A 17,002-nucleotide genomic window follows, 5' to 3' on the forward strand; every position below is an offset into this window, starting at 1 on the left:
AGGGTGTTGTTTTTATTCCCTTTGCTTTATAAATATTCGATAGGTTGTAAGTCGGGACTATTGTCTGGTCATTTGAAACTGATGCGACACTGTATATACGTCATACGGCCGGCAACAACTCACACCCCAATCTCTTCGGAGCTTCTTGCGGTGCCACAGTACAGACCGGAAATACGACTATTTATTGAATACAAATTCACAAGGGGTAGTGTAGTGTACACGGAGACAGAGATACGTTCCCCTCGTACACAATTGGGTCACGTGAGGTCCAGCGAGACCCGTCTCGAGGAGGGGTAGGGGTGTGGCGGCGCGTTCTTTCCCCTTACTTTCATTCGGCCGACAAATCGGCGATTTCGATAAATAACGATCGCACAAACGATCGGCCAAATCGGGTGCATATCGCGTTACGTGCAAAACGTCAAAAGAACGTGGCGGGAGAGGGGCGGGGCGGAAGGGGGTGTGCGCGAAAATCGATGAACGAGCGCGATTCATTTGTTTATTATTTAAAATTCAAACGGATTGCGATTCGTTTCGATCCACGGCGAGGAGATAACGTGGCGCGCGAGGCCGAGCTCGATATTCCACGGGACCAATTTCATTCACCCTGTCTGTCGCTTTCGCGCACGGAACGGAACGCGGCCTCCGATACTTCGTCCACATCTTCGACATTCACATCCACATCCACCATCGAACATCGAACATTAACCGCGAAACAAATGAAACAAACGCAGCGAGCGTAATTGCCGTTCAATTGTTTAATTGTTTGAAAGCGCGAACGGGCGTGGGCGAGCCGGGGGTTGGGGGGTGCGGGGTGCGGCTCCAATTGCGTTGCGGACTACGTGTAGTTGAATGTGGTTAGTTTGGCAGTGCGTGGAGTTGACGTATGTGTACGCGTACGGCGAATGTGATGACGATTGAAGATGTGATGACGATCGGCGGGGCGATTACCTGGTGGGGCGAGGGGTGGCGGGGGGTGGCGGCCGGGCTGTCGGGGGCTGTCGGAGGCGGAGGCGACTCTTTCACTTGACAGGACATGCACTCGGACACGCCCACTCACTTTGACCAAGAACACGACCACTTGCACTCACACTTGAGATTATTTGCACTGCACTGCACTGCACTGAACTGCACTCGATTGATAGTGATAGTGATAGCGGCGACCGGCAGGTGACAAGTGCGATCGTTGCAGCCGAGTCGCCTCTCGCACCGGCACTGTCTTTCGCAAATCGCCGACCGCCGATCGCCGCCGCCACCACCGCCACCACCACTGGAACTCACTTCGCGTGCGACAGAGATAGCGACACCAGTGTGGCCATCCGCCGCTCGTTCGGTGTGGCTATAGTTGAAATCCTGTGTTCTGAACGATCGTAGAAACGTCGTAGGATGGTTCGGTGATTACTGGTCACAAAGTCACTAAAATCTCTATAACGGAACATCTGGCAACCGAAAAGTCCATCATACTAACGATAACTGCTAAGCCCGCTTTAAAGGTCACGAAATTTGACCCTTAAAGCCCTCAACATGAGGCCACCACCCCCCCCGACGAATACAGTCCAAGAGACCCTTTCGTCGGAGAACGAGACGGTTGTTCATGAATATCGCACAAGAACAACCGCACATCACTGTTCTAATAAAAAAAACCACACTGTACATAACCAAGTACAAAATTAACAAAACCGCATGAACACATAAAGCGCGCATGCGGTAGGAAACAAAACCTGAGATGTGCCGTGCGAATGCACGCACACCTCAAGTAAACATACATGTACGCATGATTATGCGTGCATAAGCACGCAAGCACACACATATATATAAACACACACACACACACACACACATAAACCACAAATACATACACTCACCTAAAAAGCAAACGCACACTCACACACATACACATTCACAGAATATAATATTAAAAAAAAATAATAATAATAAATCAACACATAAATGCTTTTGCAATTAAGTGGAGTAGTAGCATCCAGGGGAACACAGCTTCCCAAAGCATTCCGCGAACTTTTCGAAAGCTCTAAACGATGCTTTACTCATTATTAGATCTCCATGATGTAGGGGGCCAATGAGAGAACCCCTGACGCTGTCCAGCAGAACCCTCCTCTCAGCCTCCATCCCAGGACAGGACCACAGAATATCTGCATCCTGCTCCGGAAAAGAACACGGACAAAAGGATTCAGATACCAAGCCCATAGATGCGAGCTTGCCGTTAAAGATAACTATTGCCGTTAAAGATAACTAACGATAACTATCATAGTAACGAGAACTTGAGTGCCAAATATTGTGTATTCGCGATTTTCATGGTAAAAATTGTCTTTGTAACCACCCCAATGTGACGAATAGTCCAATTACCCGTAGAATCGCATGAGAGCTCGGAAGATCTTGGAAGGAGCACGACATTCCAACCATCGCGTCACCAAAGGACTTCGTCCTGTTTTTTTGAAACGCTATCGAGTAAGTTTTAGTAGGATACATGTCCATAAACTATGTAAATACACAGATATTAGAATCGACAACATAATGTGAGTCCAAATAATTTCAAATGCCATTTATATCGAATGCGGTGCATCCGCTCTAAAATCGCCAGACAAATTTAAGACAGATTAACGGACGGCTGCTTTAAGGTATTTTCAAACTTAACAGCACTGCACGGCTTCAGCACTGCACGACTCCGTTTCAAATATGTAATTTTATTACATTTCTATTCATATCTACCTACACGTCGCGGTCACGTCACGTTTACAGCAATTTGGCCGAGTGCAAGGCAAAATCGGCTTACTTATACATTAGAGGCCATGACGATACGGCGCAATATTGCTTACGTCGTATTGTCGAGTACTTGCAAAATGAATGCATACACGTGCATTCGTAGCTCAAGAAGGCAATAAAAAAGCACGGAGGCGTTTTGATGTGCACTCCATGCTAAAAAATATAAAAACCGAAGGAAAGTTTTGGACACTGTATAAGGAGCTTGTGGATGATGGACAAAATTTTTTTAAATATTTCCGTAAAAAATTTAATTTTTTTTTAAATATTTGCACCAAAACCATGTCGAAAGATTAAACAGCTGTCAACTGTCACTATCGATAATTGGTCCAAAACAGCAAAGCGGCAGACTCATGGCACGTAATTCGCGTGTATATTTCCACGATGGCCAAAAAAACGGATACGATACGTTGACGGATGTTGTTGCAGGAAATGTCGGGTACTGCTGTAAGCCTGCCGTGGCGTTAACGTGACGGTTGGTATGAATATACCCATACAAAATGTACCAAAGAATACTTTTCGTACGGTCGGATACCTGCTGAAGTCGGTACGTGCTGACTAGGTATGAACAGACCTTTAAATGCAATTCTCATCTTCTCGAATGATAGATTGCACATCAGATGACGGGTAACCTTTCGATGTGCACAGATGCAATTATTAAAATTGAGTTGGATCTTTCAGGCGAGTTTAATAAGGCAAGATTCGATAAGTTCCGAATCTTGCCTTATTAAACTCACCAGAAAGATCCAACTCAATTTTAATAATTGCATCTGTGCACATCGAAAGTTTACTCGTCATCTGATGTGCAATCTATCATTCGAGAAAACGAGAATTACTTTTAAAGCTGCCGTTCTGATAATCTGGCGATTTTAGAGCGGATGCACCAAGCCCAATTTTTAATTTTTAATTTTCGCCCAATTCAACCAATTTTTAATTTTTGGGTGTGACCAGTTTTCTCGTGACCAGTTTTAGAGTGACGGGTGATCACGAGTGACCGATCTAGAGCGACCGTTTGTCCTGTGACTGGTTCACATATGACTAGTAGTCCGTTTACCGTGCTAAAGTTCGGTGATTACTGGGCCTAAAGCCAGAGAGATGTAATAATAATAGAGGGGCCCTTACGAATAAATAACTGTTGTCAATTTTACGCGGTACGTCTCTATAAATACGCTACATCGCACGGAATACAATCGGATCAATTTACTTATAAAAATGTATCCCATGTCGTTTATTGTGTGTTTTTGAATGTTTTGTGCAATTTTTACCGATGCTTGCCCATCTTGCGAGTAATATAAACAAACAGCTGTCAACTGTCGATAATTGGTCCAAAACAGGAAATCGATTTCGATTGATTACTGGTCACAAAGTCACTAAAATCTCTATAACGGAATATCTGGCAGCCGAAAAGTCCATCATACGATTGATCAACGATTATCGCATGGACAACATGTTTTCCCTACTCTGTAATATCGCAGAGTTATCCCTTTTTAATTATAAAATTTATATAATAAATGGGACTATTCCCATCAACGATAGATGTATTCTAATAAAGATTGTGAAGGGGTTTTATAAACGTTAATATGCTATTTTGATCCAAGTCAATAATAACTACTGCTTGGTTAGTAGGTACATACATATAACGTGAAAGCAGCGGCAGCGAATAAAACACATATAAATATTTTCATATTTGCAGAGACTGAACCGCGAACGACACCTGATTATCGTACAAAAATCCAAAATACATTTGCGGTAGCAAATTGCGCAAAGTACAAACGTACACCGAGCATGGCCGTGCGTTCGAGCAGACATTGTTGGCAACGGCAATAATCAGTCCACCGCTACGTCACTTGAGTCAGTTCGGTCGTAGCAGTCGTCGTGACTGTTCGCCAAGGGTTTTAGCCAAGTTTTGAAGCCGAGAATTGAGAGCAGCAGCCAAGATGCAGCCGCTGGCCCACGTGGTGAAAGTTTCTCTGCCCAACTACCTGTCTGGTCTGCCGGTGCCAGACTCCATAGGCGGATGGTTCCGTCTCTCGTGTCAGTTCTCGTTCTCTCTCCCCCATATACATATTACCTAACTACTAACTACTAACTGCTAACTGCTAACATAACCTAACCAGAATGACATCACGTTATATCACCACAATGTCAATACACCATATCTAATTCAAACCGTTACTCGACTTTTTATGCTATACGACCGGTTTTTTATCTATCCTCAAATTCTGTATACACGATTTCAAATCGTATTGTTTGTATGCTCAAATCGATAGGATTGTATAATGAATCGAGCAAGTTAGGATCCATTGTAGTTGTAACAATACTACTACACCTAGATGTCGTCAAAATTGTCCCTTTTAATTAAATTAGTCGTTCATAATGAACCCTATCCTCACGAGTCATTTTTTTATGTCCTGCATTATGGAAGCTTTGGGCGACAAGTCTGTAGCGCGGCTGTCTTCCATAGAATTTCTGAACTTTGCACGGGATTTTGAGCCTTATATGCGCCTATTTCAACTGTTTTAAGGTTCAAAATTGGTTGAATATACTACTGAGAGTTGAATGCCATCTATTCAATTTGCTTAAAATGAATATATACCAGTCAAAATTAGTTTTTTGTGGAACCATACTGAAACCTCGTTTATGTGACGTCACGTCTGTTGAACAATGGCGACGATACGTCTCAATTGTATGAAGAATGATTATTTGACAATTAAGCCAAAACTACGAGATATATTATGTATTTTATTGTTTAAAATAATACTTTATGTGTTAATTAACATATCTGGTTACTTGAGTAAATATTAAAATCTGTATTTAAGGTCGAAAAATCGATTGCCAAATTCGCGAAAAAGGTGCCGCTGCCTACAGGGCTTGTTCGCTATATTTATTGCCGCGGGCAAAGGGTTAATATTAAAGCATATTCATAAAACTTGGCCATAGCAATTTGCTCTTGTATAGGTTGAAAAGAAAAAAAGGGTCGATTTGATATGAAAAAACGTCATTTTTAAATAAAAAAGGGTCTTTTTGGAATGTAAAACCTGTATTGTATAAAAAAAGCAAAAAGTTTAGCAGTATAATGACTCATTTTTTGTTTGATTTTAAAGCATATCGAATACTTTCGACGTTCTATTTGTTATATTTTATTAAAAATAGATATCTTTTATCACACCGTCTACCTACATAGTGTTGACCCATTTTACACATACATTTATTGTGCAAAAAAATTGAATTCAATGTAAACTTTCGAATTGATGTATTTTGTAATTGCTTTTTGTATGCAATTCCTTTCACTTGCATTCAGTTACAAATATTTCATGCGGTCTCGTTAACGATCAATTGTTAATTAACAGTTTTTCCAATTTAAAATGCATAATATTTCCAATTTGCATTACATTATTGCGACATTTTACTATTCACTTCTACTCTTGCTTGCAATATCTTTATTATATACTAGTGGTTTTATCCGACTTTGCTCGGTATTTGTAATATAAACCGCTTATACAGAAACAGGAATCCGGATCTGGAACCGGAACTGAAAAAGGAATCTGTATCTGGAACTGAAAACGGAATCGAAATCGATATCGTCGTCATAGAAGATTATTTTTTTCGATAACGTCACGGATTCTAACTTACATACATACAAAGTCTCTTTCGAAATTATATATTAGATATATATTCAATTGATTTTATTGTTTATTCCAGTCAGAGATTGGTTGTCTCTCATTCCACCGGCGGCGGCTACGGCTGGTCTGTATTATATGGCTTATAAAGCATTCTGCCCGAAAGCGAGAGATTCACCTTCCCAACAAATAAATCCAATCATCAGGAAGGATGTTCCTAAAGTAGTAGACACCATCGATATTGAGGACATAACGGAGAAGGCCGTTCTTTGCCGATGTTGGAGAAGCAAAAATGTAAGTTTAACTCTTACAAATGTGTAATTAACCGAGTTTATCGCCGGTTTATTTTATAAACACACAGTATTTTTGTTTAACATAAGTCGGCAATAATAAATTATGTTTCATTTTGTTTGCAGTGGCCGTATTGTGATGGTAGCCATGGAAAGCATAACAAAGATACTGGTGATAACACCGGTCCTATTGTTGTAGCTCACAAGAAATCTTAAATTTAATACTGATTCTATAAAAAAAAAAACGAAATAAATATTGAAATTTATTACACGTAATTCCTATATTATTTTAAGACTATATTTTTGAATATTATATATATTTTAAATGTGCTCTCAAATAAATCCAACAGTATTCGCATTTATATTATGTTACTTTATCACACGCGAGTTTGCCTTCCTTCGAATTTTACATACATACATATGTCATTGTGAAAATTTAATTTAATTTATATAAGAAAATTATGATAAATTTTATTATAAAAAAAAAAAACAATAGAGCACTGTAGTTACAATATGTTTGATATATTCCAAATCAAATATAATCTATTTTTGTTCATTTCTATATATATATATAATACATATAATAATGAGCTGTTACATACATATATGGATTAGTTAAATTTTATTAGAATGTTAAATTCTTTTAACTTTCGAATGGTGCTTGAATATTTTTTCAAAATAAATAAAATTAAAAAACATCGCATTTTGATCATTTAATTCCAAAAATTTCCAAAGATTACACATTTATAATATGTATAATAAAAGAATAAAAAAAATAGTTTGCATGCAAAAGCCACATTGACATTGAAATCCAAATCCAAAGTCCATTCAAATGTAAAGGTCAACATCGACTTTACATTGTGCATAATTTATTATTACATAACACTAATTGAAACGGGCGCATATATTTTTCCAAATTTATTTCTGTATTTTAGAAATAATATTATTTCTAATAAATACATAAAAAAAAATAGATACAACATGTAATAAATAATAATGATATTCATTAAATTCATATAGTTAAAGAAGTATAAAGAAGTATCACAGTTTTGTTTCATAATTTCTTCTCGCTTTTTGAGATCAAAAATCCTATAATAAACAAAAAAAAAAATGGTTTTTACTAACAAAAACATATGTATTTATTTTATGCAATTATACGTATTAACCTATTGACTTACATCAGAGTGTTTGAAATCATCCGGTGGGTCTTCTTCATTGATTAGTACTTGTCGAGTTCCATACTTGATTCTATTGGAATAAATGTGGTTAGATTAATACGAAATCAGATATATATACGTATAATGGAAGCAGCGTATCAGACAGAAAACGTCTTCATAATGAAGATCCTCAAGAATGAGGCACACAACTACTGCATAATATTGTATTACGTAACCAAATATTTACATGCATACATATGTATGTATATTGGTTTAATTAGCACGCTATTCATCTAATAATTTAAATAGAAAATGACGTCGTTGATTATTTGGAATCCAAGTCTTCAAAACAACTTGACCAGGCCAAAAAAATAGCAAACTAATTGCCAATTTATCAGCCAGTTGGTTAAAAGGAATGAGTAAGGGGGTAGAGGTGATGACTGATTACTGTGGACCTGTGGATGACAGATACACGTTCAAGTCCATCAAAAAAATGAAGCAAACATTTGTACATATAATCTCGTATTAAAAGAAAACCATGTTCTATTAGGTATTCCCGGAGTTAATGTCGTTTTTGGAATATGCAATTTTGACTCGGTCTCTTTCGGTTCGTTGACCAGTGAAGACGTGTCTTGAAGACGTGATATGTATGTATGTATAAACAATGTAAAACACCAATAGAAAAATTAATTAATTAAATAAATTTTTAATAGATGGTGGTAAATGCTCGGACACTTAGCGCCGTCTATTAGCCTAGAGGAAACATTGATAGCAAACAGTATATATAGAAGATTTTCTTTTGTTATTATATTCATATTATATTATAGCCAGCAGTATAGATCGGTCGTTAAGCTTCTGCTTAGCGTCGAGAAGGCGCCGGGTTCGATCCCTGGGCCCGGGCCTCGAATGAAAATGAATTTTTCAGAGTATGCTGTTGGTCAGACCCGAATTTGTGACTCCAGGTTGATCGTTTCCTATCAGAGTTTGACAATTTTCTCTGATTTCATTGTTGAAACGGTTCCCGGAAAAAAATTGGCTAAAAATCCTTCCTACCTACTATGTCACCACTATTTGAAGTATGATTGATGTACAATTCATAGATGTCTCGTTAATTTGCGAGTTTGTCAGTGTCTCGTAATTCAACGACTTGTAATAAAAATGCTGCATTTGTAATTGTTATTGGCCAGGAAGGCGCATTGGGATTTACCTGTAAGGCCTTCCTGGTATATATGTAAAAATAAATAAATATTCGTACGTTTTGTTGGCTACCATATTCGCATTTTAGCTGTGATGTACATTTCTACATATGTCAAATCGAATCGACTATTATAGTACAGCGAGCTTTATCTTACACAGATAGACAGAAACACAGAATAGCAATATTAAATATATAATACATACACTAGTATTTTCCTCCACAAGATGGTTCCAAAGTAAGCCATCCCTGAGATTAATATTGTGATGGACAAAACAACGATCGCCCACAAGCCGGTGTGACTACGTAACTTTTCAAATTTGTGCATGTCGAGGGAATCTTTAGAGACGTTTGCTCCGTCGTCCTGCAACAACTCGCTCTGTAGTTTCAGATTGATTTGTAATGGCACGACATTCAATGGCGTCTCAGTATTTGACGAAGCCGGAGGGCTCAACTCTTGTTTGTTTTCACTCGGATTGCTTCTATTATTTTTCATCAGCTCGTCGACATAGTGCGCATGTAACATGTCGTATATTTCAGTTTGATTGGAGCGCTTGTTAGAATGTGTCAGAGTGCTTATAATCGATTCATTGTTTGGTATGATCCTGTATTTGGTGTTGTCTTCGGGGAAAATCAGTGGTGGTTGTTCTGGGAACCCGTCTGGGTTGTCGTCTATACATTTTACATATTCTGAAACAAAAAAATATACTCTATGTTAACTGTTACATACAGCTGAACAGGGATAGATGGAAACTAAAACTGGTTCACTTATATATATAAAACTAAAATTATGTACTACTAATTTAGGTCAAGAGATCAAAAATCGAATCAATTTGATTTTTTTGATTTTTAAATGCTTTTTATTTTTACGAAATTATGTTCACAATACATCTTATATCTATTTTAATAGCTACTGATCTACTGATCATTTTCTATTTTACAATTTAATTTAGTTTGGTTAGTAATCATAGCATTATATTATTCTAATGTTAATCTACAGCATAATAGAAAAAAGAGCTCAAAAACCTATTTAGAATCCTTATAAATGCTCATAATACATCTAATACATAATATTAATTAAAGACTCTCTAAAGTCGATGATCTAAAGCAGATTGTGTTAAGGTAATCTGTGTGTTATACCTGAAGGGTATAGACATTTTGTTGTAATCACCGAGACTCTTCACAAGTGTGTTAGTATGGTTATTAGTGATTCTGTCATAGAATCTACTGGTTAGTTTGTTAGTAATGTATGTAACAAACGGAATTTTATATATGGCATGCAGTTTTTTCAAGTTAGTATATATGGGTGTATTATAAATTATTTTTAGGGATTTATTTTGTATTACTTGGAGCTTGGAAAGGTTAGTATTCGAGGTGTTATTCCATATAGGTGAAGCATAGGTTAATAATTAAGCATAGATATAATTTTATTTTATTTTGAGTTGATAAAGAACTATGGCGATTAAATATTGGGTATATTAAGGATATACCCCGCATCGCCTTGCATTTCGCGGCCTCAATGTGAGGTGCCCATCTCATTCTTTCATCGAACGTTAATCCTAAATATTTTATTACTGACTGCCATTTCAGACTTTCTCCAGAGGGTCGAATCAACTTGGGTTGGGTTACATTTAGGCGAATGAATGGTGCCTTTAAGTATAACAAAAGCTGCTTTGCCAGAATGTAAGTTTTCGGCCATTGTGTCTCACAAGTAATGATGCGAAACTAGGGCATTAAACGCTAAAATGTTGCATGCAGTCCAATGCACTCGTTGTTATGAATACGAAACACATGATTGAGAGGTACGACTAGAATAGCTAGCATAGCAGTGTGAATGAAAAGATTTAAATGACAATGAGCTGGTCATATAGCTGGTGTAATGTACAAAACATAGATAAGAGAATTGTTCGATTGACCAAAAGAGGACACAAGGAAAGTATATATACATATGTACATACTAGGGCCGTGTCTATTATACATGTCAGTATACTATACAGGTGTACATATATATTGCAGTACTGTTTAATTGTAGACACATCAAAAATGAATGTATATCATCTCTTGCAGAGGTAATTTACATAGTTGTAAAAATAATGTACATAGTTGACCCCATAGCATAGCCGTAATAAAGTATGGAATTGCTCCGATAAATAGATCAATTCCATTTGTCAATTTGATTACGGCCAATGAGCAATATATTCCCATTGAATATGTGAGTCACACTTCGACAAATGTGTAAATTTAAAATGAAAAAGTGCATGTCGAGAGCGTTTCTGCTGATTTTGATAATATTGACATCTTAAAAGTTTTTCATAAATATTATTTTGTACAAATCAACGTTTCAAAGTTCACTAATCGATCAAAATACTCAACAATGTTTCAATTAACGCCTTCTTATATACATATGTACATACATATATACCACATTATAATTAACAATATCTTGGATTTTGACCTATTTTATTATGTATTATGTGTGATATAAATAGACGTGTGTTTCAAAGGCCAAACATATTTGAATCCAACTCAAGCATACCTTGTGATAAGAGTTTGATAAGAAAAAAACTAACATCGATATAAAAACAAAGGTCTTACAAGCAGTGGTGTAGTGCTAAATAAAAAAGAACCAGAGCGGTGTTTAATTTTTTTGACCTGCCCCCCCTTTTTTTTCATTACTAAAAAAATATTTACTAATATTGGTAGTTCAAATATTTATTAAAAAAATCAAATGCTAATTGACAAATATTTTTGTTGAAATCATGATTTTTTTTTGTATTTTATAAAAACTTCCATACATCCTCTTCAACATTTTTGATTTTTCAAACCCGCATTTGTGTGTTAACAGCAACATTTTCTTTTAACATGTATATAAAAAAAACTAAAATTTTAACATGTCAATTTAGAGATGACTATTTATTTAAGCTGAGTTTCGTTATTTTATCTATCCTCAAGTATTAGTAGTAAAAACCGTTATCGATCACTGTCAAGCTCCGTCCGAAGGGTCGAATTGTTATATATCACCGTTAGTATAAACAATTCTATAGAATTTCAACGAGACCGCTCCAATGAATAGACGGTCCGATGTATATACCGCACGATACCGCGTATTTGACGCCGTATACGCGTTTTTTTGTATGTTTAAAACTATCTAAAAAAAAATATCCCGCGTATAGCATACGGCATCCCTCGCTGTGTGATCGCGCCTTAACATTCGTATACAGAGTGGGGTGGAAATGATTAGACAATTAGCATCTTGTAAATGAACTTCTTGATATTAAAAATTGAATATTCATCAGCTAAATAAAACAAAACTACATATGTACTATAGCATTATGCTATGAAGTAAAGTTTTTGTTATAATGTCTCTTTACTTTTCAATTTAAGCGTCCTTTTTGAAGATAAACGTTTCCGCCTCACCCTGTGTATTGAAATTCATAGTGAGTGCTCCTTTATTTAATTTGTTTTGTCGTTGAACCTTCGGGTCAGCTGTGTGTGTACACCATGCAAGTGCGTCCGTACCGTAATCCAATAAGACGGACATGCATCATTAAAGGTCTATGACATGAGAAGCGTTATTGTTACAATAGGGACCCTATTCGGGACCCATGGTTTCAATTTCGTCTCACCCGCAGACACACTGCCAATGATGATTGACCGCCAGGTTGACCAGTAGGAAAACAAGTCAAAAAACAATATGTACATATATTTATAACCAGCAGAATAGACTAATGGTTAGCATATAATGCTTTGAACAGAGTGGCCACGGGTTCAAATCCCACTGGTTTCTGCTGGCCAGACATTGGATTTGTAACTCCAGGTCGATCATTTCCTATCAGAGTTTGATTGAAACGGTTCCAACAAATTGGCAACCTTACCCATTTTCTCACAAATCTCGAGTTTTCAGCAATCTCGAATTTCGATGAATCTGTCTTTCGATGTCTCTGTGGGTGTTAATTGATATGTATTTACTTTTTATAATACTTGTATCAAATATACAATGTTTCTGGCCAGGAAGGCGCATTGGGGTTACCTGATACGCCTTCATGGTATAAATTAAAAAATAAAATAAAATACAATGCGAACTCATACAAACATCCACAGTGACATATATGGAGAGGGAGCGAAATGCAAGGCGATGCGGGGTATATCCTCAATATATCCAATATTTAATCGCCATAGTTCTTTATCAAGTCAAAATAAAATAAAATTATATCGCGCGATCATATAACCATTATTAACCTATGCTTCACCTGTATGGAATAACGCCTCGAATACTAACCTTTCCAAGCTGCAAGTAATACAAAATAATTCCCTAAAAATAATTTATAATACAACCCATATATACTAACTTGAAAAAACTGCATGCCATATATAATATTCTGTTTGTTACAGACATTACTAACAAACTAACCAGTAGATTCTATGACATAATCACTAATAACCATACTAACACACTTGTGAAGAGTCTCGGTGATTACAACAAAATGTCTATACCCTTCAGGTATAACACACAGATTACCTAAACACAATCTGCTTTAGGTCATCGACTTTAGAGAGTCTTTAATTAATATTATGTATTAGATGTATTATGAGCATTTATAAGAAATGTAAATAGGTTTTTGAGCTATTTTTCCTATCATGCTGTACATTAACATTAGAATGATATAATACTATGATTACTAACCAAATTAAATTAAATTGTAAAATAGAAAATGATCAGTAGATCAGTAGCTATTAAAATAGATATAAGATGTATTGTGAACATAATTTCGTAATAATAAAAAGCATTTAAAAATCAAACATATATGGAGAAATTTTTGCAGCATTTTATGATCAAATAGGCGAAACTCGAGACGTTGAATAACTTGACATTAGATTAGCAAGAGAGATAGGAAAGAAGATACCATTTTTATAGGAGCCGTTTCAATGAACGTATAAATTAAAGATTAAAATAAAATAAAATAAATTGAAACAGCATTTGTAACAGTAATTTTAAATTGCTTTTGTTAAATATTGAACCTGAGATATATTTTTATACATGTACATATTCAGTTGAGATACACAGCCTATTCGTTTCAAATACAATGTCATTATTTTTAACCGAAGTTGCGCAATTCAATTTTTTTACAGGTATACATGATTACATGTGCTAACCTCGGTGCAGAACACATTTAGCATACACACACTGGTGTATTTTACGATGTATGTAATTACATACAACGATACATTCTAAATTCTGATTCACTGCACAAATTCCGTTACTTGCCATACGTGTCTGTATGAGAATAAATTATGAAAAAGAAACATTATTTAAAAACTAGTGTGAGTGATATCTTTCAATGATTCATTTCTGAATCACCGTACCTACAAATCAATGTTTAATTCAATGTTCAAGCTAAGATGCATGATTATTTTAATTCGTTTCTATAAAACACTTTTTTTTATATATAGCAGGGGCTTTTATCTTGTGGTTCACGGTCCCTCGGCCTTGTGAACTTGGATGGGAAAAATACACATACAATCATTGAAATCAAATGCCAGCGGTATGAACGAATAGTTTGATCTGGTATTTTCATATGGCAAAATTGAAACTTGGCTAACTTGAAACAAAACAAAGTGCACAGGAGCACCACAAAGAGCACACAGTTCTTAGTAATATTATAGGAGTTCTAATTTTTTACTTCAAAATCAAAGTTGTCAATCCACAGACCAATGACGTTAGTATTTTCTATAGTACTGTATTTTCGCATGAAGATTTTTTGTTATTAAGTCTAAGGTAATTTACATTTACATATATCTATAAAGTTTAATCTTGCAGTATATTTTTCCTATTCTAAATTTAGTTTTGTATGAATATTTGTAAGCAAAAAATATTATGTTAGTATGGAATAAAATTGTACTTAATTCAATTACTTATAAATTCTTACCTAATAAAATGATATTAACGTATATAAAGTTGCTTTTACAGGTTATTCATTCCAAATTGACCCTTTTTCATTTAAAATTGACCCTTTTTCATTTAAAATTTACCCCTTTTCAATGTCAATTTGAAATGAAAAAGGTTGACATTGAAAAATTATTATTTTGAATAAAAATATCAATAATTTTATTTTACTACCGCCATCTATGTTTAAAACTAATAAGCAAACGGTGGATAAACGTCAACGACTATCTCGCCGGGCAGATTTAAAACGCGTCTTACACGATATTTTTGCACCATCGTAATGACGGAGGATCTATTTACTTATATTGATGACCAAAATGAGCAATATGGCAAAGTATGAAAACGATCGGAAACTTTTTCCTGAATTTTAATCGTAAGTGAAACGTAAACGTAAAAAAAAGAGTCAATTTAAAATGAAAAAGGTTGATATTGAAAAATAATCAATTTGAAATGAAAAACGGTCAATTTGGAATGAAAAACCTATATTATATTTTTAAATTAATTGCACACATAGGTTTTTCATTTCAAATTAGACCTTTTTCATTTTAGAAGAGTAGTCGTAAAGCGTACTTTAAATTTTGATTGCAATTCAAATTTTTCTCAATTTTAATTTTCAGCTTAATATATTTTATTTAATAAAAAATTATATTTAGTAAATTTACATTGATAACTGTATTATTATATAAAATAAATTTAAATATGTGTATAATATGCATAGATATGTAACTCAAAAAGAAAACATAAATTAGTTTAATTTGTTTTAAAGGACAGAAAGAGTTTTTAGGAATAATTGACATCATTTAAATAGTTACAGTAATAAATATAAACCCATTTAGTATATCTACTGAATATTTGTTGGTGTACCTTGTTATACAGCAAGAAACGAGATAAAAATACTTGGCCGTTCATTTATCATTTTTCTATATATATATATATGTATATAAAAATATATATCTTATCGCAAATAAAGACCACGCGTATCGTACCAGTATACAAGATATGATAAAAAAAAAAGCTAAACATAAAAGGTTAGGTACATATGTAAGTAACAGGGCTTTATCTCACCTGCGTATAGCAGAACCACTAAAAAAACTTTAAAGGTCAACAAATCAGACCTAGTCTTCGATGTCATCGTAGAGAAGTGCATGTTTTTTTGCTTTGTTTTAGAACATAGATGCAAAACAAAACAAAATGAAAAGGTGCCCAGTGATACAGGAGTGGGATCAGTTGACTTTCGAAAGCAAACTGGATATGGAAGAGTTGTGTGTGTGTGTGAGACGTCGCGACCACTTCACCGATGAGTGAGAACTGAGAAGTGAGCTGATGCAGAAATCTGGTTTCCCTTCCTCGGCCAACTCTACCGGTTTCCGTCCACTCGATCGCACCCAAAACTCCACTGTCGCCTGCCTTTAAATACCACCGTCAATTTAATGTTCTTCGATCTCGTTGTCGAACACCCAGTGGCTCTCAATATTTTTAATTTTCGATTCGAAAATACGGTAAACGGACTACTAGTCATATGTGAACCAGTCACAGGACAACTGGTCGCTCTAGATTGGTCACACGTGATCACCCGTCACACTAAAACTGGTCACACCCTAAAACTGGTCACGAGTAAACTGGTCACACCCGAAAATTAGTCACGAAAAAACTGGCCACAGTGACCAGTTTTCTCGTGACCAGTTTTAGTGTGACGGGTGATCACGTGTGACCGATCTAGGGCGACCGGTTGTCCTGTGACCGGTTCACATTTGACTAGTAATCACCGAACCGAAAATACATATATATCTCGATTCAGTTTCGTCTCTAAAGTATTATAGTAGGTGCGTGATGATAACCCAGACGCACGGAAGCGATCTCGCTCTGTACGTTCACCTTCAACTATGCATATTCAGAATTTACATATTTACAGGTATAGCGAAATACATAAATTCTGTTATTTTTTGCCATAAAAACCAGTGGCGTAACTACCGTATTTTTGAAGAAAAAAAACTTAATCATTTTACATCAATTTCTATTAA

The 17,002-nt window shown here is 35.6% G+C and overlaps 3 protein-coding genes across 5 annotated transcripts in view; 1 reads left to right on the top strand and 2 right to left on the bottom strand.

Annotated features, from left to right (window-relative positions):
• Positions 1-1,281, bottom strand: part of LOC143914358 (PH and SEC7 domain-containing protein-like) — a 47,392-nt gene extending 46,111 nt beyond the window's left edge. For 2 of the 3 annotated variants that reach the window (XR_013260811.1, XM_077434552.1), the window contains exon 1: positions 949-1,281. Coding sequence is in view for 1 of the 3 variants with exons in the window: in XM_077434552.1 (XP_077290678.1) it covers positions 949-1,035 (87 nt within the window). In the remaining 2 variants the exon portion in view is untranslated. The remainder of the gene's footprint in view (positions 1-948) is intronic. The other variant, XM_077434560.1, reaches the window with a different exon arrangement.
• A 2,358-nt stretch (positions 1,282-3,639) lies between these two features.
• On the top strand, positions 3,640-7,355 carry Cisd2 (CDGSH iron sulfur domain 2). The gene is made up of 3 exons (XM_077434657.1): positions 3,640-4,809; positions 6,478-6,689; positions 6,812-7,355. The coding sequence occupies exons 1-3, from the start codon at positions 4,713-4,715 to the stop codon at positions 6,899-6,901; spliced, it is 399 nt and encodes a 132-aa protein (XP_077290783.1). The 5' UTR covers positions 3,640-4,712; the 3' UTR covers positions 6,902-7,355.
• A 35-nt stretch (positions 7,356-7,390) lies between these two features.
• Positions 7,391-16,396, bottom strand: LOC143914418 (uncharacterized). The gene is made up of 4 exons (XM_077434634.1): positions 16,047-16,396; positions 9,244-9,727; positions 7,864-7,933; positions 7,391-7,774 (listed from the first exon to the last, which is right to left on the bottom strand). Exons 1-4 carry the CDS (start codon positions 16,126-16,128, stop codon positions 7,766-7,768), a joined length of 645 nt encoding a protein of 214 aa, XP_077290760.1. The 5' UTR covers positions 16,129-16,396; the 3' UTR covers positions 7,391-7,765.
• Positions 16,397-17,002: the final 606 nt, after the last annotated feature.

This window comes from Arctopsyche grandis, chromosome 1 (genome assembly GCF_051622035.1).
Source record: "Arctopsyche grandis isolate Sample6627 chromosome 1, ASM5162203v2, whole genome shotgun sequence".
Classification (NCBI taxonomy): domain Eukaryota; kingdom Metazoa; phylum Arthropoda; class Insecta; order Trichoptera; family Hydropsychidae; genus Arctopsyche; species Arctopsyche grandis.